Raw genomic sequence first — 26,094 nt, 5'->3', positions numbered from 1 at the left:
ATCAAACACATGGAAACTATGTATTTGATGTATACTGAACAAAAATATATAACACAACATGCAACAATTTCAAAGATTTTACTGAGTTACCGTTCATATAAGGAAATCAGTCAATCGAAATAAATTCATTAGGCCCTAATCTATGGATTTCACATGACTGGGAATGCAGATATGAATCTGTTGGTCACAGATGCCCTCCATAAAATACCTTCCACTATTTGCCTCATGCAGCACGACACATCTCCTTCACATAGAGTTGATCAGGCTGTTGATTGTGGCCTGTGGAATGTTGTCCCACTCCTCCTCAATGGCTGTGTGAAGTTGCTGGATATTGGCGTGAACTGGAACACGCTGTCGTACACGTCGATCCAGAGCATCCCAAACATGCTCAATGGGTGACATGTCTGGTGAGTGTGCAGGCCATGGAAGAACTGGGACATTTTCAGCTTCCAGGAATTGTGTACAGATCCTTGCGACATGGGGCGGGCCCATCCATTTTCATGCTGAAACATGAGGTGATGTCGGCGAATTGATGGCACGACAATGACCCTCGTGATCTCGTCACGCCATCTCTGTGCAATCCCATTGCCATCGATAAAATGCAATTGTGTTCATTGGGTCTGGCTTATTGCCTGCCCCCACCGCCACCACGGGGCACTCTGTTCACAACGTTGACATCAGCAAACCACTCCCCTACACGACGCCATACACGTCGTCTGCAGTTGTGAGGGCCTGTTGGACGTACCAAATTCTCTAAAACAACGTTGGTAGAGAAATTAACATTCAATTCTCTGGCAACAGCTCTGGTGGACATTCCTGCAGTCAGCATGACAATTGCACACTCCCTCAAAACTTGAGGCATCTGTGACATCGGGTTGTGTGACAAAACAGCACATTTTAGAGTGGCCTTTTATTGTCCCCAGCAAAAGGTGCACCTGTGTAATGATCATACTGTTTAATCAGCTTCTTGATATGCCACACCTGTCAGGTGGATGGATTGTCTTGGCAATTGAGAAATGCTCACGAATAGGGATGTAAACAATTGTGTGCACAACATTTGAGAGAAATAAGCTTTTTTGTGCATATGGAAAATATACGTGATCTTTTACTTCAGCTCATGAAACATGGGACCAAATACTTTACATGCTGTGTTTGATATACAGTACTGTACTATCCTCTCAGAAATAATCAAACCTGTCTACATGCAGCATACAAAAATAGCTCCTATTTCTGGATAAATACTATTATTAAGAGTAGTGGTTGAGAAGACTCTTACATAAAAGGTTTAAGACTGATGTGTTTATAAGAATATTTTTTCCACTGCGACTGAAGCTCTCCCTCCCTCCATCCCGCTATAAAAATGAATCTACTACTTAATGCACTCTCCCTCATTCTCTCCGTCTGTCAATATCCCTGTCATAAAATCACATTGCGCTCACAGCTAAATGAATTACAGAACTATTTCCTATTGCAATGGCAGTGATAGGATTAGTATTGACTAAGGGAATGTGTGAAAGAATAAAAGAGCAGGAGGCATTCTGACATTACAGATAGCAGTCACTCCTTTAAAGGTTGGGTAAAGGTTGGGTGGTGGAAATATTTACAGTGAGTATGGGGCATCATTTCTAAACATTGCACCCACACAAAATATGGCCAAAAACATGCATGTGCCAGTTTTCACGCAAAAGTTGGAATTTATAAAAACTTAAACTTGATGTGAGAATGTGCTTGTCTCCCGCAAACTTTAGACCATGCGTATCTAGTGGTTGAAGTACTCCATTGCAAGAAGGCAAAAGTAGCCTAGTAGCCTTGGGCAGGAATATATCATGACACTTATTCATGAGAAAAAAAACAGTCAGATAAATATAATAACATTTGCCATTGGTGAGAAAATGTATTGATTTAATCGATCTGATCCGAAGTGCAGTATAACGGTAGAACAGACAGTTCACCTTTTCGTTTGCACGCTACGTCAGAAAACTGTCATGTCAAATTTCTCGAGTAGACAATATTTAATTTAGCAAACATAATATATCACAACCATTGCAGAATAAATTCCTCAATTTCTTTGCCATGATAGCTCATATTCCCTAAGTAGCCATACAACAAATGACCAACTGCATCTCTCATTTCTATAATTGGGCCTGTTAGATAGGCTATTATAATTTCACCTGTTTGCTCTATGCATCCCGGAAGGGAGCACGGTTTATAACGTTCAGTAGAATTTAACTGGTAAACAGACAGTTGATCATTTGCATTAAAGTGTGTAGGCTACCACTGTAACTAGGCCTACTGTAATTAGATTTTTTTTTTTTCAGAATTAGCGGGCAGTGCAGCATATTCAGGATCGGGGAAAAGTAAATGCAAAACATTATTGAATTCAAACGATCTGTTTACAGGTCCACAACAATTTGCAACTGTTTTTGTCTTTCAGAAACGGTCAGATAGGCTACAGCAAATGCCCCTGCAAAATAAAACAGTCTGCCAATGCCGCCATAGACATTTGATCAAGTTCGCCATTGTCATTTCCTTCAGATACTGCCTTGGCCTAATTCTAATACTTCTAAAGTGTACAGCAAATAAGGGCGTTACTGTCACCCCCAAAAAATGAATGGTGGGTGTTTTTATAATGCTCGTGTACGCGCGCACAGTTTTACGTCAGGTCTGATATATAACAGGAAACGTGTATGTATGGCGTGCACCAAGTTTATAAATATTAATATTTTTGTGCATGCGTCGTTTTTCAAAAATGGCACACAGAGATATGTTTGTGTAAAATGTATAAACTCAACATGTAAAGTGTTGTTCCCATGTTTCATGAGCTGAAATAAAAAGATCCCAGAAATGTTTCATATGGACAAATTTTGTGCACAAATGTGTTTACGGGCCTCCCGTGTTGCGCAGCGGGCTTGGCAGGGTCGTGCTTTGTAGGACGCATGGCTCTCGAAGTCATTTTGTGGGGGAAAAACTCATTCCGATTGGCTGGGCCTGGCTTCCCAGTGGGTGCGCCCCTGCCCAGTCGTAAAATCTATACATTAGGGACTAATGAATGCATTTCTATTTACTGATTTCCTTCTATGAACTGTAACTCAGTAAAATCTTTTAAATTGTTGCATTTATATATTTGTTCAGTATAAATGCGGCCCCTGGTCACTATTTCAAATTTATTTCAGTACAGTACAGGCAGCTTTGAGCCTATTGCCTGAGGTTCAGAGAAACAGCCCTGGTCAAATTCTGTAGCCTACTAAAACCCGTTTCAAAGTCTATAATAATACCGAAGTTGTCTTTGAACTCACAAAATTGAGCCCAATATAACCGTTACCAATTATCACTCGTTTTGAGAAATACCACTCACACACGAGATGCGCATGTCGTCACCATTTGAAAAAGATCCTTTTCTATATCATTCTTATTCGTGCTAATGGATTTAGCATGTTAAATGTGACTGTACTTCTTTATTTGTTACAAGTTAGCTCCCAGGAGGAAGGGTTTGTTAAGAAGAGAGAGGAGAGAGAGAGAAAGAGAGAAACTATTGCTCCATTCTTCTTACAAGTCTTGCACAACTTTTTTTTTACCCTTCACAAACCAAGGCCTCTGAGGACCGGGCCAAACCAAAAGCATAATTGGTGGTGGGGGGATCCAATCATAAAATGAGGAATTGAGTAGTACTGTGTGGTGTAAAGCCACAGAAAGCCAGTAGCTACAGTAGGAAAATAATTTCCAATCCATCATGATATATTATTGAGGGAGTCAAATTGTCAGGTGCTAAAATCATGGTTGCCAAAATCAGTTCAAAATGTACAGATCAACAGTGACAGTCCATCACAAAACCATAACTCTGCTGCCCTTCATGTAGTGTATAAATCCACTGGAATCTCACTGTCAGTCAGGGGATCCTAAACTCACAGTTTGCTTATAGCCTGCTGAGGAGCTCAGGCCACACCAAGTATATCATATCCACTGTCTGTCAGACAAGGTTCTCATTACCTCAATGGGTTTAAATCCTGTACATTGACATTAGCCTACACTTCAATCACATATGAATCCTTTATGCTTCAAACCCACCCCTTATATCTGCCGATGTCTTAACATTTCAGCCAGAGTTCAATTTAAACGCCATCGTCCTAATTACACTGTTTCATTTCGGTTCAGTCCTCCTAATACAAATTCAGGACATTTTTACGAACCCTCATCCTCTCGGAATACATTTGTCCTCATTAGAAAACAGAGGACTATATCTACGTCCTAAATGTAACCCTATCCCTTTTGTAGTGCACTACTTTTGACCCGGGCCGGTAGAGCTCTAGTCAAAAGTAATGCACTTTATAAGGAGTAGAGTGCCACTTGGAACACAACTTAGGTCTTTGAAAATGGTCTTTGAGGAAGAGGATGTATTTTCCCCTACATTTATTCGAGAAGGGTTCCGGGGAATAATGCTGGAAGGAAGAGCAGCATTTAATTGCCTCAGATTTAAAATTGAAATATGAAAATGAAGAAGCAAAAGCCATATGCAAAACAAACCGACCATTGTGCCCTCTGGTCAGAGCAGATATGGCAAAGATAGAAAAATTATTTTATGATATTTTATTCAATGCTTAGGTTTTACATTTGATTACTTTTCAGCCCCTCATTATACTTCATTATGATCCATAATACTGTTCTTGGACTAGTTACCCAACTCATTCCCTGCTGTCACCACAATCTGATAAAAATTGTGTTTGGTTTGGTGGAACCCAGAAAATCGTTTTCAACATCATTCAAGGGCGGTATGGAGGGAGATGACAGACAGGAGGGAGGAGCTCTGTGAATAACCCTCATACCGCGTCAGTTTCTACTTTGACTCCCCAGCAGCAATGAAGAGGCACACAAACAGTAGCCTGGTCCCAGATCTGTTTGTCTGTCATGCCAAACAACAATCATAGGAGTATGCAAAAAAGCACAAATAGATGTGGGACCAGGCTACAGTAACATGTCACGTTTCAGGAGTAAGCAGTAACCTCCATTAACTTGCCTTATAACCTCCTTATTATACACTGTGCTGCTAACTCTGAAACGGCATCGGAGAGAAAGCATGATACTGCACATTGCCCATCAACAATCTCCAGACTGAGGTATCCTAAAGAAACATAGGCTTTAGCTAAGATGTAAGACCCTAATCAATGAAATCTGGTTTACTATCGAGGCACAGTTTCTTCGGCACATGTGCCGAATACAACAGGTGTAGACCTTACAGTGAAATCCTTACTTACAATGCCGTTTCAATCCTTACAACAATGCCGTTTCAAAAATACGAATGAGAAAAAAAAGTAACAAGTAATTAAAGAGCGGCAGTAAAATAACGTTTAAACAGGGGGTACCGGTACAGAGTCAATGTGCGAGGGCTCCAGTTAGTCGAGGTAATTGAGGTAATATGTACATGTAGGTAGAGTTATTAAAGTGACTATGCATAGATGACAACAGAGAGTAGCAGTGGCATGAACGGGGGGAAACACAAATAGTCTGGGTAGCCATTTAATTAGCTGTTCAGGAGTCTTATGGCTTGGGGATGGAGCTGTTTAGAAGTCTCTTGGACCTAGACTCTCTGCTACCGCATGGCAAGCGGTAGCAGAGAGAACAGTCTATGACTAGGTTGGCTGGAGTCTTTGACAATTTTTAGGGCCTTCCTCTACACATGTAATGCAATTGTGTGCTACATATACTGCACTAACGAATCCTATCACTTAACATCTCAAAAGAAAACTCCATATTCGTTTATTTTTACACTATCTGCTAAATTCATCATCAAATGCAATTTCTGTGAAATACAGTTAATGATCATTTATACCATAAATCATTTTAAAAGCTTTTTAGACCATTAATACGTCTGTGATCTCCCTTAAGCAGTTGGAGGGAGGCCTGCAGATCAACCCTACAGGGTCTCAGTAGGAGTACTGATCTAGGATCAGTTTAGCCTTTTAACTCATAATGAATTAGAGAGGAGACCTGATCCCAGATCAGCACTCCTACTCTGAGCTGCGGACCCACGAGTGATTCAGAGTCTGGAGATGTAAAGCAGGAAACTATGCACAGCACACATATTTCCACATGCAGCATGTTTCCTCTTGGCATTTTTCTGATTACTACTTTTTCCTCTGATGGCTCTGAATGTCAGTACTCACTGTCTTAAAATAACTAGAAAATCAGACAGAGAAAGAGATGAATCTGACTCGTAGTCTGCAGTATGGCGGTGCAGCGCAATGGTATCCAAGTAACAAAAAGGGATGTAATTGACAGTAAACTCATTTGCAGCTTATTGGACTTGTAAAATCAGCATACTAGAGAAGACATCAACATGAGGAAACGGTAAGTCAACAACATCTAAACCAGAACAATCTTCAGCCCGTATTTATTTTATTTTTAATCAATATATTTCAAGGAAGTGCCGATGAAATATACTGTTATGCTGGTAATAAAAACGTGAAATGGATTACGGAACACACACAGCACATATTATTCTGGAAAAACAGGACATTTTCTGAAATGTAAATTAGACTGAAGATATGCGACAGCTGGTAAGATACACAACAGTTCCTCCCAGCCAGAGTCTTATATTTATACCAAAGCTCCGGATTCATGACATGACACACAGCAGACCGATGGTGACCAAGACGCTGTTCAAAGAACCTACCATTTCTTAGAATATAATAGAATTACTGAGAATATAATATAATTACTTGGACTATAATAGAGCATTCTATTTCTATGAAAGCTCCCTCCTCTCAGTAAAACCAACCTAAACAACAACACATCAGCTTTCTCACATGTACTGTATAACTAAATAATCATGGTCCTTCCATTTCAGTGAGAAATGACTGACAATGCACCATCAATTTAGGCTGGCGAACACCTAACTTTCGAAGTCCGCCCTCTCTACGCTGCGAGTCACGTGGGCCGCGTCACCAGGCTACCATCAATTGACAGAGAGCCAATGGTTGCATCATAAGGAATTTGGACAACTGACAGTGGAGAACTTAAAGGGAAAAGGACAAAGACAGATGGGAGTATCTTTGGTGAAGATAGACATACGGGGTCGGTTTCATGGACACAGATTGGGCATAGACTTTTAATGGAGAATCTCCATTGAACATGCTCTTTAGTCTAGGACTAGGCATAATCTGTGTCCAGTGGATGTAGAAGTATCCAGATGACTTACACAGTGTGGGCCATGGTGTCCTGCGGTTTCTCAGACTGCTCAGGGAACATTGGATGAGGTGGCTCTCCAATGGGGACACAGCCCAGAGACTTACTGATGGCGTGGCTCAGCTTTTTAGCCGGGGACTTCTGTGAGAGAGGCAGAAACAAGATGGTGGACATTACATTCACTCTAACTGAAATTCCAGTTAACTTATCGAATTGTTTGAAGTGAAATGGAATTGACCCCCAAACTGTCTGTTATAATGTGAGAATTACTTATAGAAGAAGTGTAAAGAGATGTATTTGTAATTTACCTTAAAAATCTCTAAAATATTCAGTTATGTTGTGTTGTGCACAAAGAAGGACCACCGTGGTATCGACTCGAGGGGGAATATACACGGCTGTGACTATAACCGATGAGAATTCTCGAGAGGTAATAAGTTCAGCATTTGATTGTGAGGTATTCTAGGTCGGGTGAACAGAAGGACTTGAGTTCCTGTACGTTATCACAATCACACCATGAGTCGTTAATCATGAAACATACACCTCCGCCTTTCTTCCCGGAGAGTTCTTTATTCCTGTCTACGCGATGTACTGAGAACCCAGCTGGCTGTATGGACAGGGACAGTATATCTGGAGAGGGCAATGATTCTGTGAAACAGAGTATGTTACAGTCCCTGATGTCTCTCTGGAAGGAGATCCTCGCCCTGAGCTTGTCTACTTTATTGTCCAGGGACTGAACATTAGTGAGTAATATACTCGGAAGCAGTGGATGGTGTGCACACCTCCTGAGTCGGACTAGAAGTCCACTCCGAATACCTCTTCTCTGCCAGTGGCGTCTCGGAGCAGCCTCTAGTATAAGTTCAATTGCCTTTGGGGGTAAGAACAAAGGATCCAATTTGGGAAAGTTGTATTTCTCGTTGGAATGCTGGTGAGTTACCGCCGCTCTGATATCCAAAAGTTATTTCTGGCTGTATGTAATGATGGACTGTCATTCGTCTAGGGCTATCTTCTGTATACCACCCCTACCTTGTCACAACATAACTGATTGGCTCAAACACATTAAGAAGGAAAGAAATTCCACAAATTAACTTTTAACAAGGCACACCTATTCATTGAAATGCATTCCAGGTGACTACCTCATGAAGCTGGTTGAGAGAATTCCAAGAGTGTGCAAAGCTTTCATCAAGGTAAAGGGTGGTTACTTTGAAGAATGGTGGCATAGCGTTAGAAATTCAATTTAATTAGCTGAAATTAGTAAAAACCCATAAAATCCCTTTCAGAATATTTATGGGATCTGATGTGGGATCTGAAAGAACTGACCAGCTGAAAGTCAGCCTAATGATGTGCTTCGACCATACTATTTTCAACTGTCAAGTAGGGCCAGGATAACAGTAACACGATACCCGTTAGTATCGTGTCAAATAAACAAAACACAAAGCAGATTTAACTTTTTTATCATTATGTTGTCATCCAGAGTCACCTTTATTTATTTTTTAAGCTATGGTACACAATAATTTACATACAGCAGGTTTTTAAAGCACCAAATAGTTTTCCCTGCTTCATGTTTTCATTTTTATCATGGAAAAAATAGTGTGATACTGGTATCGTCACAGCCCTACTGTAAAGTCTTTTTCCAATCAGTGCAGATGAAGGGGAGGAGACGAGGAGAGGAGGGATTTTAAAAACCAAGAGATAGAGCCTTTGTGGTTGCCATGCCTACCCAAGAGGAGTGCTCCTTCATTTGATGCTGGTTGCTATGGGGACCGTTGGCATGGCCACGCCAGAAGCAGCTCTGACAGAGTTGGTAGCCATGGCACTGTTGGCACCGGTAACGGAACCCCATCATACTTTCACTCCGGCAATAGGAACATTCCACGGGATGGAAGACTAGAAGGAAACCATAGAGAAATGGTTCATAGGTCACTAATGTCAGTTGAAATATTGATACAGGGAGACATAACGTATTATAAGATGTATTATAAGGCATGATAAAAAATCACACATATGCTTATAACAGCATTATACATACAGGTAAAAGTGTTACCACATTTGTCAATAGAAATGCTTAGATTAGAATGACTATTACTGGTGTTCGGTGGCAAATTCACTGTGAAAATAGAGTCAAGAAAAACACTAATAACAGGGTAACATTACCATTTTCAACATTAGCAAGCCGGTGCATGAGAGGTAGCCACACGAGGCACTGAGGAGGAGGATCTGCCATCAAAATGTCCAAAAAAGTGTTCAGCAAGATCTTCTTCTAGATACAAACACACCGAGATGCATTCAGTTATACAGAGATAGCACACCCCAATGCATTCATTTATAAAGAGGCACAGAGTGGGACAATTAAAATCATTCTCAGCAAGATCTGGATAACAACAGATGTGGATAAGGTTCATTGCCAGACAGCAGAGAAGCAAGACCTTGTCAGACAGAACGCAAGTAGTGATTCTGCTGGCATTGACTCCATGGGTACAGTACGTCCCAAACGGGAGTCCATTCCCTATGTAGTACTATGCTTTTGACCAGGGCCCATTGGGCTCTGGTCAAAAATAGTGCACTGTATAGGGTGCCATTTAGGATGCAGGGCATAGTGAATGAAATGGACAGCACTGCAAAAGGTCATCTTCAATAATAGATTAGCTTTCCCTGCTTATTGAGGATAACCTTTTGTAATGCTGTCCATACATTTCTGCTATGGTCTGTGGACTATATTTACAAGGTTCTAGCACCCAACCAGGCTGTCAATCACACTTGGGCTAACCTGGACCACCAAATCAAATCGTATTGGTCACATACACATGGTTAGCAGATGTTAATGCGAGTGTAGCAAAATGCTTGTGCTTCTAGTTCCGACAGCGCAGTAATATCTAACAAGTATTCTAACAATTCCCCCAAAACTAACTACCTAATACACACAAATCCAAAAAGGGGTGAATAAGAATATGTACATATAAATATATGGATGAGAGATGACCGAGACGCATAGGCAAGGTGCAATAGATAGTATAAAATACAGTACATACTGTACATATGAGTAATGTAAGATATGCAAACATTATTAAAGTGACATTATGTAAAGTGACTAGTGATCCATTTATTAAAGTGACCAGGGATTTGGGTCTCAATGTAGGCGGCAGCATCTCTGAGTTAGGGATGGTTGTTGAGCAGTCTGATGGCCTTGAGACAGAAGCTGTTTTTCAGTCTCTCAGTCCCAGCTTTGATGCACCTGTACTGACCTCGCCTTCTGGATGGTAGAGGTGTGAACAGGCAGTGGCTCGGGTGGTTGATGTCCTTGATATTTTTGGCCTTCCTGTGACATTGGGTGCTGTAGGTGTCATGGAGGGCAGGTAGTTTGCCCCCCCGGTGATGCCTTGTGCAGACTGCACCACCCTCTGGAGAGCCTTGCGGTTGAGGGCGGTGGAGTTGACATACCAGGCTGTGAAACAGCCCGAGAGGATGCTCTCAATTGTGCATCTGTAAAAGTTTGTCAGGGTTTTGGGTGACAAGCCAAATTTCTTCAGCCTCCTGAGGTTGATGAGGCGCTGTTGTGCCTTCTTCACCACACACCCTTGTGGGGCCCCAGTGTTGAGGGTCAGCAAAGTGGAGATGTTGTTTCCTACCTTCGCCACCTGTGGGAGGCCCGTCAGAAAGTCCAGAACCCAATTGCACAGAGCGGGGTTGAGACCCAGGGCCTCCAGCTTGATGATGAGCTTGGAGGGCACTATGATGTTGAATGCTGAGCTGTAGTCAATGAAGAGCATTCTTACATGGTTTCCTCTTGTCCAGATGGAATGGAGCAGTGTGCAGTGTGATGGTGATTGCGTCGTCTGTGGACCTGTTGGTGCGGTATGCCAACTGAAGTGGGTCTAGGGTGGCCGGTAAGGTGGAGGTGACATGATCCTTGACTAGTCACTCAAACCACTTCATGATGACAGAAATGAGTGCTACGGGGCGGTAGGTATTTAGTTCAGTTATATTTGCCTTCTTGGGTACAGGAACAACGGTAGCCATCTTGATGCATGTGGGGACAACCGACTGGGATAGGGAGCGATTGAATATGTCTGTAAACACACCAGCCAGCTGGTCTGCGCATGCTTTAAGGACGCGGTTAGGGATGCCGTCTGGGTAAGCAGCCTTGCGAGGGTTAACACGTTTAAATATTTTACTCACGCCGGCCACGGAGAAGGTGGCCCGCCCCTTGTTAGCGGGCCACGACGGTGGCACTGTATTATCCTCAAAGTGGGCAAAGAAGGTGTTTAGTTTGTCTGGAAGTGTGCCGTCAGTGTCTGACGTGGTTGGTTTTCTTTTTGTAGTCCGTGATTTCCTGTAGACCCTGCCACATACATCTCGTGTCTGAGCCGTTGAATTGTGACTCCACCTTGCCCCTGTACTGGCATTTCGCTTGTTAGATTGCCTTGCGGAGGGAATAGCTACACTATTTATATTCAGACATATTCCCAAACCTCTTTCCATGGTTAAATGCGGTGGATCGCGCTTTCAGTTTTGCGCAAATGCCGCCTTCCAGCCACGGTTTCTGGTTAGGGTAGGTTTTAATAGTCATAGTGGGTACAACATCTCCAATGCATCTCTTTATAAATGCACTCACCGAGTCAGCATATAGGTTGATGTTGTTCTCGGAGGCTGACCGGAACATATTCCAGTTCGCGTGAGCAAAACAATCTTGAAGCGTGGCTTCCGATTGGTCGGACCAGCATTGAATGGTTCTCGTCACTGGTACATCCGGTTTGAGTTTCTGCCTATAAGACGGAAGGAGCAAGATGGCGTCGTGGTCGGATTTGCTGAAGGGAGGGTGGGGGAGGGCTTTGTATGCATTGCAGAAGTTAGAGTAGGAGTGGTCGAGGGTATTGCAAATGCGTGTAGCGCAATCAATATGCTGGTAGAATTTAGGTGGACCTGTTCTCAAATTTGCTTTGTTAAAATCCCTAGCTACAATAAATGCTGTCTCATGATATAGGTTTCCAGTTTCCATATAGTCCAGTGAAGTTCCTTGACGGCCGTCTTGGTGTCTGCTTGAGGGGGAATGTACACAGCTGTGACGATAACTGACGAGAATTCTCTAGGTAGGTAAAATGACCGGCACTTGATTGTAAGGGATTCTAGATTGGGTGAGCAGAAGGACTTGAGTTCCTGTATGTTCTTATGATTACACCATGAGTCGTTAATCATAAAGCATACACCCCTGCCCTTCCTTTTCCCAGAGAGCTGGGTGCGATGCATGGAGAAGCCCGGTGGCTGAACCGATTCCGAGAGAGCCATGTTTCCACTCTTATATCCAATAGTTCTTCCCGGCTGTATGTAATAATGTAAGAATTAACAATGTAAGAAATAACACATTAAAAAACAAAATACAACCTAGTTTCCTACAGACTCGAAGCGAGATGACCATCTCTGTCGGCGCCATCACTGTGTTCCCTGGTGCGTACAGTTGAAGTCAGAAGTTTACATACACCTTAGCCAAATACATTTAAACTCAGTTTTTCACAATTCCTGACATTTAATCCTAGTAAAAATTCCCTGTCTTAGGTCAGTTAGGATCACCACTTTATTTTAAGAATGTGAAATGTCAGAGAATAATAGTATAGAGAATGATTTATTTCAGCTTTTATTTATTTCATCACATTCCCAGTGGGTCAGAAGTTTACATACACTCAATTAGTATTTGGTAACATTGCCTTTAAATTGTTTAACTTGGGTCAAACATTTCGGGTAGCCTTCCACAAGCTTCCCACAATATGTTGGGTGAATTTTGGCCCATTCCTCCTGACAGAGCTGGTGTAACTGAGTCAGGCTTGTAGGCATCCTTGCCCACACAAGCTGTTTCAGTTCTGCCCACACATTTTCTATAGGATTGAGGTCAAGCCATTTTGCCACAACTTTGGAAGTATGCTTGGGGTCATTGTTCATTTGGAAGACCCATTTGCGCCCAAGCTTTAACTCCCTAACTGATGTCTTGAGATGTTGCTTCAATATATCCACATCATTTTCTTGTCTCATGATGCCATCTATTTTGTGAAGTGCACCAGTCCCTCCTGCAGCAAAGCACCCCCACAACATGATGCTGCCATCCCCTTGCTTCACGGTTGGGATGGTGTTCTTCGGCTTGCAAGCCTCCCCCTTTTTCCTCCAAACATAACAATGGTCATTATGGCCAAACAGTTCTATTTTTGTTTCATCAGACCAGAGGACATTTCTCCAAAAAGTACAATCTTTGTCCCCATGTGCAGTTGCAAACCGTAGTCTGGCTTTTTTATGGTGGTTTTGGAGTACTGGCTTCTTCCTTGCTGAGCGGCCTTTCAGGTTATGTTGATATAGGACTCATTTTACTGAGGACATAGATACTTTTGTAGCTGTTTCCTCCAGCATCTTCACAGGGTCCTTTGCTGTTGTTCTGGGATTGATTTGCACTTTTCGCACCAAAGTACGTTTATCTCTAGGAGACAGAACGCGTCTCCTTCCTGAGCGGGATGACGGCTGCGTGGTCCCATGGTAATTATACTTGCGTACTATTGTTTGTACAGATGAACGTGGTACCTTCAGGTGTTTGGAAATTGCTCCCAATGATGAACCAGACTTGTAGAGGTCTACAATTTTTTTTCTGAGGTCTTGGCTGATTTCTTTTGATTTTCCCATGATGTCAAGCAAAGAGGCACTGAGTTTGAAAGTAGGCCTTGAAATACATTCACAGGTACACCTCCAGTTGACTCAAATGATGTCAATTAGCCTACCAGAAGCTTCTAAAGCCATGACATAACGTTCTGGAATTTTCCAAGCTGTTTAAAGGCATAGTCAACTTAGTGCATGTAAACTTCTGACCCACTGGAATTGTGATACAGTGAATTATATATTATGTACATATTCCTTATCCCCTTACACTGTGTATAAGACAGTAGTTTTGGAATTGTTAGTTAGATTACTTGTTGGTTATCACTGCATTGTCGGAACTAGAAGCACAAGCATTTCGCTACACTCGCATTAACATCTGCTAACCATGTGTATGTGACAAATAAAATTTGATTTGATTTGATTTGATTTGATTTATAAGTGAAATAATCTGTGTAAACAAATGTTAAAATTATTTGTGTCATGCACAAAGTAGATGTCCTAACCAACTTGCCAAAACTACAGTTTGTTAACAAGAAATTTGTGGAGTGGTTGAAAAACGAGTTTTAATGACTCCAACCTAAGCGTATGTAAACGTCCGACTTCAACTGTACATCATTTGTTAATGTCTCTCTCCAACTCTCTCGCTCTCTCTTTCCAACTCTCTCTCTCCAACTCTCTCTCTTCCCAACTCTCACTCTCTCCCTCAAACTCTCTCACTCTCTCCCTCCAACTCTCTCTCTCACTCACTCTCTCCCTCCAACTCTCTCTCCCTCCAACTCTCTCTCTAGTTTATTATGTGTGAGCAGTGCATTTTGTATATAATTTCAGTGTGAGAAATCCCCTCCTGGCCAGTCCAACCTACCTGTTGAGGGAAGCATGTCCGTACGGAGTGTTCTGTGTATCCAAACGACGGGCCCTCGAACACAGCTGTGGGCAGCTTTAGAACCTCCCTCAGAAACTGGTCAAACTTAGCAAAGGCCATCACACCATTAGAGTCAGAGATCTGGGAGAATATATCTAAGAGAGAACCAAGTGTGGTGGTGAGTACATCAGCGCCACATAAAGACGCTAGTGAAAGTCTACACACTCCTTGCATAGTGTTCACATTCTGCTGCCTTAAAATGTAAAAAGGGATTACATTCGATTTCACAAAATGTTCCAATTTACTAAGAAATATAAAATGAGGATGTATTGATTGTGTATGTCTTCACACCCCAAAGTTAATACTTGGTGGAAGCCCCTTTGGCAGCAATTACAGCTGTGAATAATTTTGAATAAGATTCTACCAACCAAGCGCTCTTAGGGCAACATACAGGGGTGCAACTTCGGTTTTAGAAGTGGGGGGGACATAATTATTATCATTTTTATTAAACACTCCAAAAAGCCTACCCGACCGCTCGGAGGTGTCTGCATGGTCCCAAAGCACACTGTTGCCTCATTTTGTATCACATTCCAATCATAAAACCGGGGGAGACAAAAATGCAATTTCAGAATGTGTGTGTGTGTGTGTGTGATGGTGGGGGGCATGTTCCCCATGTATCCATTGTTTTTGTCAAAATTGCTCAAGCTCAGTCAATCTGGTTGGGAATCGTTGACGGACGGCAATATTCAAATGTTGTCTCTGATGTTTTAACCATATTTAAGTCAGGACAGAGAATGCACCATTCAGGAAAACTCAATACCTCTTGGAAAGCTAATCTGGTACGTCTTTGTCATTAAAATGTTTTCAATTATCCTGCGGAAAAATACACCTTTATCCCAGAGTTTTCAGAAGACAGGCGGATATCCTCTCATTTGTTTCCTGGGCTTTGCTCCCTTCATATTTATTTTGTAACTAACTTTCCAGTCCCTGCCGGCGAGAAGTTACCCTCTGTATCTTCATGTATTGTGGTGGTAACATCATGTTATGGGTATGCTTGACATCAGCAGGGACTGGGGAGTTTGTCAGGATCAAAAGAAATATGAAAAGACCAAGCCCAATGTAAAAAGTTAAAGGAATACCCGTATCATTCTTTTGAAAACCTAACCCTGGGTTAGAGTTTTATTTTTCAGCGAGACACTAGCAATGTTACCATCCAACTGGCGACAGATTTTCATGCGAATATGCTAAAAATCTGCATAAAACCAATATGCGCTTTTTCCCCACCAGAGATGTGTTTCCATCAATTGACTTGTTGCGGATAAAAGGCTGTGGGTGATTATGTAGTGCACATAAAAATACATTTTTGCGGTGTACCAGATAAAAAATACAAGTTAAATGAGTTTCCATCGCATTTTCAACTCTAATTGAGGATTTTCTCACAAATTGTTTTTGTTATATATAGCGAGTATGTGCCCACCCTGGTATTGGCACGTGCGCTCTAGCCAACATCTCGCAGATACAGCCTACATGATGATATTATTATGGACAAAAGAGCAAGATTCTTTTTATTTGTCAAATGGCAGCCAAGCATTGATGATCATGTCACCAGAATACGACCCTCAATATTTATTGGAAAGGAGCCATCAAGCTCATAACTTATATATGTTGGTTGCCCTTAAAGTTGGTCAAATGCGGTAGAAACTTATTCAAAATGTTTTACAGCTGTAATGGCTGCCAAAGGTGTTTCCACCAAGTATTAGCCCTGTGGTGTGAAGACAAATGCAATCAAGAGATCCTTGTTTAAAAAAATATATATACAGTATTTGGAAAATGTTCTTTCACTTTGAAAATCTGTAGTAGGTCGTGTAGATCTGAAGTTAAAAAAAAAAATGGAATGTAACAATTTTTTGATTTTATTTTAAGGCAGCAAAATGTGAAGATTGAAAGCGGTGCATAGACTCTCACTAAGCACTGTATTTAACATTTCTATAATTTATTGAATATGAGTATGGGGGATAATTCTTCTTGACACTTCCATCAAATAAAATTACAACAGTGTTTGTACTGTAATTGACTCAACAACGCCCCCGTGTGTATCCTTTATGCAACCGCAGACCTGGTCAAAAAGCAGATACTGTAGACCAGGGTTTCCTAAACTTGGTCCTGGGGGCCCCCCTTGGTGCACATTTAGGTTTTTGCCCGAGCACTACACAGCTGATTCAAATAACCAACTCATCATCAAGATTTAATTGGGGGCCCCAGGACCAACTTTGGCAAAACAGAACTAACTTTCCATTTAGTTACATTGATTGTAAATTGTTCCCTTCAGCAAAGTTCAAGGAGATATACTTACAACGTAGTTTGTCCACTATTTTCCCTCCACACATGGTTGCCAACATGGACTTCATCGAGAAAACGGTCAGTTTCCCGTGGCCTTCACTAAACACACACACACATAAAAAGCATACATTTACGACAATATGTAACAAATGTATTGAAACACACGTTGTTATCATTCTGATAAAGGTGAAGTTTATTTCGCAAAGCAAATTCCTCTTTTTCCATTATCTGCTTTAGCTTGCTGGCCACAATGGAGCACAAATAATTGGCACTTCTGAATCCATCTTGACCTGGACCATGTTGTCTGAAGGACCAAAATCATAATTTCGAGGGGAGAGCTTTGAAGATAGTTCTGCATACTGACTAGCCCTGGAATGTATAGCGGTCGTTTTATGGGCTCCTGACCAGTTCTGCTATTTTCGTGCGTTTTTTTTTGTTTGTTGCGGAGATCGTAATTTTTTAGTTCATAATGTTTCCACCCATCGTTTCCTATGATCAAAAAGAGCTTCTTGACATCGTTAACATCGATTTAGATGAAGATTTCTACTTAAATGAGTTGGCGCCGCAGGACATACAGTACTGATCGCCCCGGAACAAGCCCTAACCCCCAACACTGGGAAGAGAAAGCGATGGCGAAATATAGAGTCCGACGTGTGGGTGTAACAGATGTATACCTGGGCACACTGATTAAACTACGGCGGCAGGTACATAAACTGCCTGTACCCAGCCTATAGGTAGGAGGTCAGAGACCTGGCAGTGTGGTGCCAGGACAATAAACTCTCCCTCAATGCCAGCAAGACAAAGGAGCTGATCGTGGACTACAGGAAATGGAAGGGCCGAGCACACCCCCCATTCCCATCGACGGAGCACCAACACAGTCGTGAAGAGGGCACGACCATGCCTCTTTCCCTTCAGGAGGCTGAAAAGATTTGGCATGGACACTCAGATCCTCAAAAAGTTCTACAACTGCACAATGACTGGATGTATCACCGCTTGGTATGGCAATAGCTTGGCATCCACCCGCAAGGTGCTACAGAGGGTAGTGCATAAGGCCCGGTACATCACTGGGGCCAAGCTCCCTGCCATCCAGGATCTCTATACCAGGACCTAAAAATGGTCAAAGACTCCAGCCATCCAAGTCACAGACTGTTCTCCCTGCTACCGCACGGCAAGCAGTACCGATGTACAAAGTCTGGAACCAACAAGAGCCTGAACAGCTTTTACCCCCAAGCATAAAGACTACTATATAGTTAGTTAAATAGTTAACCAAACAGCTACCCGGACTATCTGCACTGACCCTTTTTGAACTAACTTTGTTGACTCATCACATACGCTGCTGCTACTGTTTATTATCTGTCACTTTATTCCTAGTTATATGTACATTTATATCTCAATTACCACGTACCCCTGCCCGTTGAATCTGTACCGGTACCCCTTGTATAAAACCAAGTTATCATTACTCATTGTGTATCTCTTATTACATTTTTCACTTTTTCTATTTCGTTGCGCTCTGTATTGCTGGGAAGGGCCCATAAGTAAGCATTTCACTGTTAGTCCACACCTGTTGTTTACAAAGCATGTGACAAATACAATTACAGTTCTTTCGGAAAGTATTCAGACACTTTGACTTTTTCCACATTTTAATACATTACAGCCATATTCTAAAATGGATTAAATCAATCTTTTTAAAAAAAAATATTTGCAAATGTATTACAAATTTTAAAATTAAATATCAGATTTACATAAGTATTCAGACCCTTTACTCAGTACTTTGCTGAAGCACCTTTGGCAGCTCAAGGACATTCAGAGACTTGTCCTGAAGCCACCCCTGCGTTGTCTTGGCTGTGTGCTTAGGGTCATTGTCCTGATGGGAAGTGAACCTTAGCCCCAGTCCGAGGTCCTGAGCGCTCTGGAGCAGGTTTTCATCAAGCAGCTCTCTGTACTTTGCTATATTTATCTTTCCCTCGATCCTGACTAGTCTCCCAGTCCCTGCCGCTGAAAAACATCCCCACAGCATGATGCTGCCACCACCATGCTTCACCGTAAGGATGGTGCCAGGTTTCCTCCAGATGTGACGCTTGGCAATCAGGCCAAAGAGTTTAATCTCGGTTTCATCAGATCAGAGAATTTTGTCTCTCATGGTCTGAGAGTCCTTTAGGTGCCTTTTGGCAAACTCCAAGCGGGCTGTCATTTGCCTTTTATTGAGGAGTGGCTTACGTCTGGCCACTTTACCACAAAGCCCTGATTGGTGGAGTTTTGCAGAGATGGTTGTCCTTCTGGAAGGTTCTCCCATCTCCACAGAGGAACTCTGGAGCTCTGTCAGAGTGACCATTGGGTTCTTGGTCACCACCCTGACCAAAGCCCTTCTCCCCCGATTGCTCAGTTTGGCTGGGCGGCAAGATCTAGAAAGAGTCTTGGTGGTTCCGAACTTCTTCCATTTAAGAATGATGGAGGCCACTGTGTTCTTGGGGACCTTCAATGCTGCATACATTTGTTCATACCCTTCCCCAGATCTGTGACTCAACACAATCCTGTCTCGGAGGTCTAAGGACAATTCCTTCGACATCATGGCTTGGTTTTTGCTCTTACATGCGCTGTCAACTGTGGGACCTTAGTGTGGAAGTGCAGTGTGGAAGTTTATCCTGGTAGAGTGTGTTGCCTAACTGTGTGCTAACAATAAATGACCTCCCCCCCAATATCATAACAATAGTAAGAAATTATATCTTGTTCTGTAAATAAGGTGTTGCACCATAGACATATCCAAGCCCTATATGTACAGAATGTGTCATTGTATAGCACGTTTCAGACAGCAGTTCAAAGCAAATGTATGTATCTAATATCCTATATCTAATGTACTGTATATCCTGTGTCTAATTTACTGCACCTGTCGTATGTGGCCACCATGAAGTTGAGCAGCAGGCCGATGGACTGCTCTACGTTGATCTGATGTGTGGTGGGCAGACGCTTATTGAGCTGGTAATAGATCGAGGATAGGATCGTCTCCAGTCTAGACACGTTGATCTCTGCATTGTGGTCCAGCGTGTTCAGACCGCTATCACGGAACGCCTCAATCATGTTCCACACATCCACCAAGTGAACTGGGATAGGGGGATAGCAGGAGGGGAGGAAAGAAGTTTAGAAAAGAACAGATTTCTTTCACATCAATTAATTATATTCAAGTGTACCATATATGAAACAAACACATGTAGCACAGTGTAATGTGAACAGTTTGAAAAGTTAAGAGAGTAAGAGGACACTTGCATGTCATTTTCAGGAGAGGAAACCAAACGAGCCAGGCAGGCGGTACTTACGGTTGCATCTCTTCTGCACAAATCTTAGCTTGCAGGCTGTCCTATAGGTTGACAGCCTGATGACGTCAAAGTTTTGTGCCCCTGATAAAAATAAAAAGACAAATCAACAACTCTAACACAACCACACACACAACCCACTGCATGGGAAGGGGGGTGTACAGTTCATTCGGGAAGTATTCAGACCCCTTGACTTCTTCCACATTTTGTTATTTTACAGCCTTATTCAAAAATCCATTATATTATTTTTTCCCCTCACCAATCGACACATAATACCCCATAATGACAAGGAAACATTTTTATTGCAAATGTATAAAAAATAAGAACTGAAATATCAGATTTACATAACTATTCAAAACCTTTACTCAGTACTTAGCTCAAGCATCTTTGACAGCGATTACAGCCTCGAGTCTTCTTGGGTATGACGCTACAAGCTTGGCACACCTGTATTTGGGGAGTTTCAACCATTCTTCTCTGCAGATCCTCTTAAGCTCTATCGAGTTGGATGGGGAGCGTTGCTGGACAGCTATTTTCAGGTCTCTCCAGAGATGTGCGATTGGGTTCAAGTCCGGGCTCTTGCTGGGCCAGTCAAGGACATTCAGAGACTTGTCCCGAAGCCACTTGTTTTCTTGGCTGTGTGCTTAGGGTCGATGTCCTGTTGGAAGGTAAACCTTCACGCCAGTCGGAGGTCCTGAGCACTCTGGAGCAGGTTTTCATCAAGGATCTCTCTGTACTTTGCTCTGTTCATCTTTCCCTCAACCGTGACTAGTCTCCCAGTCCCTGCCGCTGAAAAACATCCCACAGCATAATGCTGCCAACACCAGGCTTCACTGTAGGGATGGCATTGGCCAGGTGATGAGCGGTGCCAGGTTTCCTCCAGACATGGCGCTTGGCGTTCAGGCCAAAAAGTTCAATCTTGGTTTCATCAGACCAGAGAATCTTATTTCTCATGGTCTAAGAGTTTTTTAGGTGCCTTTTGGCAAACTTCAAGCGTGCTGTCATGTGCCTTTTACTGAAGAGTGGCTTCTGTCTGGCCGCTCTACAATAAAGGCCTGATTGGTGGAGTGCTGTAGAGATTGTTGTCCTTCTGGAAGGTTCTCCCATCTCCACAGAGGGACTCTGGAGCTCTGTCATAGTGACCATCGGGTTCTTGGTCACCTCCCTGACCAAGGCCCTTCTCCCCCGATTGCTCAGTTTTGCCGGGTGGCCAGCTCTAGGACGAGTCTTGGTGGTTCTAAACATCTTTCATTTAAGAATTCTGGAGGCCACTGTGTTCTTGGGGACTTTCAATGCTGCAGAAATGTTTCAGTACCTTTCCCCAGATCTGTGCCTCGACACAATCCTGTCTCGGAGCTCTAAGGACAATTCCTTCGACCTCATGGCTTGGTTTTTGGTCTGACATGCACTGTAAACTGTGGGACCTTATATAGACAGGCGTGTGCCTTTCCAAATCATGTCCAGGTGGACTACAATCAAGTTGTAGAAACATCTCAAGGATGATCAATGGAAACAGGATGCACCTGAGCTCAATTTTGAGTGTCATAGCAAAGGGTCTGAATACTTATGTAAATAAGGTATTTCTGATTTTTATTTTTAATACATTTGCAAACATTCTAAAAACCTGTTTTGGCTTTGTCATTATGGGGTATTGTGTGTATATTGATTAAAAAAAACATTAATTTAATACATTTTAGAATAAGGCTGTAACCTAACAAAATGTGGAAATAGTGAAAGGGTCTGAATACTTTCCCGAATGCACTGTATACTCTAAAGTGTATGGCTATGAATGGCTTTGCGACGACACAGCAGAGTGTGAATGAAAAGTAACGGTTTGGCTCTAGAGATTTCGCTCTCAGTCAGTCTACTCACTCATCTCCATGAAGAGTTGTCTCTTCTCCACCATCGCTTTGCCTCGTTTACTGCCCTCCTCTATCATTCTGAGGGGAATAACAGAACAGGCAATAAGCACGCATGACCTTCGCAATATTTAATGACAATCATTGTAAACAACATACGTTATCAAGCTGTATTATCGGCCTTCACTGCCCTCCTCAAATCATTCTGGGGAAAGAATACAGCAAGCATTACTACCTACTCACTAATTAATTACATAATTACTGCAAACATTATCAGGCTTTTGTATACTGACTACGGCGTTTCTTCTCCCCTTTGTATGCATTAGGCCTACTACTCATTTTGAGGGAAATAAAACCGCAAGCATTCATTACCAGTAATGATTGCACAGTACCAGTCAAAAGTTTGGACACACATACTCATTCAAGGGTTTTTCTTTATTTGGACTACATTGTAGAATAATAGTGAAGGCATCAAAAACTATGAAATAACACGTGGAAATCATGTAGTGACCAACAAAGTGTTAAATAAATCAAAATATATTTAATATTACAGATTCTTCAAAGTAGCCACCCATTGCCTTCACGACAGCTTTGCACACTCTTGGCAAAATCTCAACCAGCTTCATGTGGTAGTCACCAAGAATGCATTTCAATTAACAGGTGTGCCTTGTTAAAGGTGAATTTGTGGAATTTCTTTCCTTCTTAATGTGCTAATCATGTGCTAATCAGTTGTGTCTTAATGTGCTAATCAGTTGTGTTGTGACAAGGTAGGGGTGGTATACAGAAGATAGCCCTATTTGATAAAAGACCAAGTCCATTTTATGGCAAGAACAGCTCAAATAAGCAAAGAGAAACGACAGTCCATCATTACTTTAAGGCATTAAGGTCAGTCAATACAGTACATTTCAAGAACGTTAATTTTTCTTCAAGTGCAGTCACAAAAACTATCAAGCGCTATGATGAAACTGGCTCTCATGAGGACCACCACAGGAAAGGAAGACCCAGAGTTACCTCTGCTGCAAAGGATACGTTAATTAGAGTTAACGGAACCTCAGATTGCAGCCCAAATAAAAGCTTCACAGAGTTCAAGTAACAGACACATCTCAACATCAACAACATTAGCTTCGGCCAAGAAACACAAGCAATGGACGATGAGTCCAAATTTGAGATTTTTGGTTCCAACCGCTGTGTCTTTGTGAGACGCAGAGTAGGTGAACGGATGATCTCCTCGTGTGTGGTTCCCACCATTAAGCAGGAGGAGGAGGTTTGATGGTGTGGGGATGCTTTTCTGGTGACACTGTCTGTGATTTATTTCGAATTCAAGGCACACTTAACCAGCATGGCTACCACAGCATTCTGCAGCGATACGCTTTCTCATCTGGTTTGCGCTTAGTGGGACTATCATTTGATTTTAAACAGGACAATGACCCAAAACACACATGTTGTGTAAAGGTTATTTGACAAAGAAGGAGAGTGATGGAGTGCTGCATCAGATGACCTGGCCTCCACAATCACCTGACCTCAACCCAATTGAGATGGTTTGTGATGAGTTGGACCAGAGTGAAGGAAAAACAGCCAAAAAGTGCTCAGCATATGTGGGAACTCATTTAAGACTGTTGGAAAAGCATTCCTCGTGAAGCTGGTTGAGAAAATGCCAAGAGTGTGAAAAGCTGTCATCAAGGCAAAGGGTGGCTGCTTTGAAGAATCTCAAATATAAAATACATTTTGATTTGTTTAACACTTTTTTGGTTACTACATGATTCCATATGTGATATCTCATAGTTTTGATGTCTTCACTATAATTCCACGATGCAGAAAAAAGAAAAACCCTTGAATGAGTAGGTGTCCAAACTTTTGACTGGTACTGTTCATTGTAATCATTTCATTGAAAACATTTTATACATTATCAAGGTCCATTAAAGCCATGTGAAAATAAAACATCCTATACATTTTTTACACTAAAGCTGCAATATGTAACTTCTTGGGAGACCCGACCAAATTCACATCGAAATGTGTGTTCTATTTATTATCATTGAAAGCAAGTCTAAAAAGAGGTAGATATGTTCTATGTGAGCTTTTTCTATGCTCTGCATTCTTAAGTTTTGTTTTGCTTCTTTTCCTTTTGGATTTGTACACCAGCTTCAAACAGCTGAAAATACAATATTTTTGGTTATGGAAAAGCTATTTCACAGCTGTTTAGATGGTACAATGATTCTCTACACTATACTTGCTTGTTTTGTCACAAACAGAAATTAAGCAAACTATTCACATTTTTGCAACCAGGAAATGGCGGAACCATTTCTGCATCGCACATCTTTAAAGTAACATGCATATTCATATTCATCTAACTGATTCTGTGTACTCTATACATTGATCCCTCTACTGTAAGTTTACATCATATATGGAATGTTCAATCATGTACAACACATACCATACATTTAAACAGACATTGTCTATGCATAAAGCTGAAGATAAAAGCTCACTAAAAATCTACAGATGTTTTTGTCTGATGAAAGATAAAAATCCCAGAGGTATATGTACCTGTCGCTGGCTGAATTTCAAACAAAGTGAAGCATTAGCTGCTGCTGCCCTGTGAAGAGAAGAAACATCATAGTCAGTTAGCTAGTTGGCTCCTTAATTAATGTTCTGTGTCTCTGGTATGCTCTGTAGTAGTTAAAAAAAGCAGTCCTTCCAGCCAAAATGGGCTTGACTTTTAAATGAGTCATTAACGCCCTCCCTTCAAGGACCTGATGAACGCTACAAAACATTGTGTTATTCTTCCTCTAAAGAGATATGTGCACTTTCACTGTCTGGCACAAGAGAACACTTGAGTGATCCTGCTCGGTCTCTCTGAATGTGTCCCAAATGGCACCGTATTTCCTTTGCAGAACACTACTTTTGACCAGGGCAGGGTTCCATTTCGGAAACACACCCTGTATCTACACCACAAATAATAATTCTCCATGACATCGCCACTCAGCTAAGACTGCATCCGGTGGACTAATGACATCGACGGCCAGCAAGGGATGCAGACCGAGGAGACACTTAATGATGATGGACACAAAACACATTACAGCTATACAATGACTGGTTCCAAAACCCGGAGAATGGCATGATAGGCTTGGATGGCACCAGACCTGGGTTCATAGGATGTTACTATTTGACATCTTTCAAATACTTGTAGCGTTTGCTCGAGCTTGCCTGGAAGGCCAGGTGGGTGGGGCTTGCACTGATGGAACTTTTCTATTGGTTCTATTAAGCCAGGCAAGCTTAATCAAGCCCATATAAAGTATTTGAAATGATTTGGAATAATATTTGAACCCAGGTCTATACAGTACAGTATCACCATCACATGGCAGCCCACTGTGGCTATGGGGTGACGGACAAGCCAGGAAACTGCATCAGCTGACCAGTTGAGTGTGAGCAGTCAGTGGCTGTGTCCCCAATGGCCCCCAATTCCCTTTATAGAGCCCTATGGGTCCTGGTCAAATGTAGTGCATTATAGGGAATAGAGTGCCATTTGGGACGTAGTCATTGAAGCCAGCCAAGGTTGAACCCTCAGGAACTCTGTTGACAGGCTTTTTTTATTCCTCCCTCCTCACTCGTGTGGCTGGAGAGCAAGGGTTTGCAGAGCCATATATAAAGTAGCAGTCAAACGTTTGGACACACCGACTCATTCCAGGGTTTTTCTTTATTTGTACTATTTCCACATTGTGAAATAATAGTGAAGACATCAAAACTATGAAATAACACATATGGAATCATCTAGTAACCAAAAAAGTGTTACATTTCAAAATATATATTTTATGTTGGAGATTCTTCAAAGTAGCCACCCTTTGCCTCGATGACAGCTTTTCACACTCTTGGCATTCTCTCAACCAGCTTCATGAGGTAGTCACCTGGAATGGATTTCAATTAACAG

At 42.0% G+C, this 26,094-nt stretch overlaps 1 protein-coding gene across 12 annotated transcripts in view; it reads right to left on the bottom strand.

Moving 5' to 3' along the window:
• dtnbb (dystrobrevin, beta b) overlaps positions 1-26,094 on the bottom strand; it is a 51,973-nt gene that overhangs the window by 21,297 nt on the left and 4,582 nt on the right. For 11 of the 12 annotated variants that reach the window (XM_065004084.1, XM_029687626.2, XM_029687627.2 and 8 more), the window contains exons 2-10: positions 24,714-24,762; positions 22,186-22,253; positions 20,320-20,400; positions 19,893-20,106; positions 17,022-17,107; positions 14,669-14,823; positions 9,331-9,436; positions 8,897-9,063; positions 7,193-7,320 (exon numbers count right to left, since the gene is read on the bottom strand). In XM_065004084.1, the coding sequence (XP_064860156.1) occupies positions 7,193-7,320; positions 8,897-9,063; positions 9,331-9,436; positions 14,669-14,823; positions 17,022-17,107; positions 19,893-20,106; positions 20,320-20,400; positions 22,186-22,252 (1,004 nt within the window). In that variant the 5' untranslated portion in view covers position 22,253; positions 24,714-24,762. The remainder of the gene's footprint in view (positions 1-7,192; positions 7,321-8,896; positions 9,064-9,330; positions 9,437-14,668; positions 14,824-17,021; positions 17,108-19,892; positions 20,107-20,319; positions 20,401-22,185; positions 22,254-24,713; positions 24,763-26,094) is intronic. The other variant, XM_065004083.1, reaches the window with a different exon arrangement.

This window comes from Oncorhynchus nerka, linkage group LG18 (genome assembly GCF_034236695.1).
Source record: "Oncorhynchus nerka isolate Pitt River linkage group LG18, Oner_Uvic_2.0, whole genome shotgun sequence".
Classification (NCBI taxonomy): Eukaryota; Metazoa; Chordata; class Actinopteri; order Salmoniformes; family Salmonidae; genus Oncorhynchus; species Oncorhynchus nerka.
Note: the sequence above shows the minus strand (reverse complement) of the source record. Positions and strands in the feature narration are given on the sequence as shown.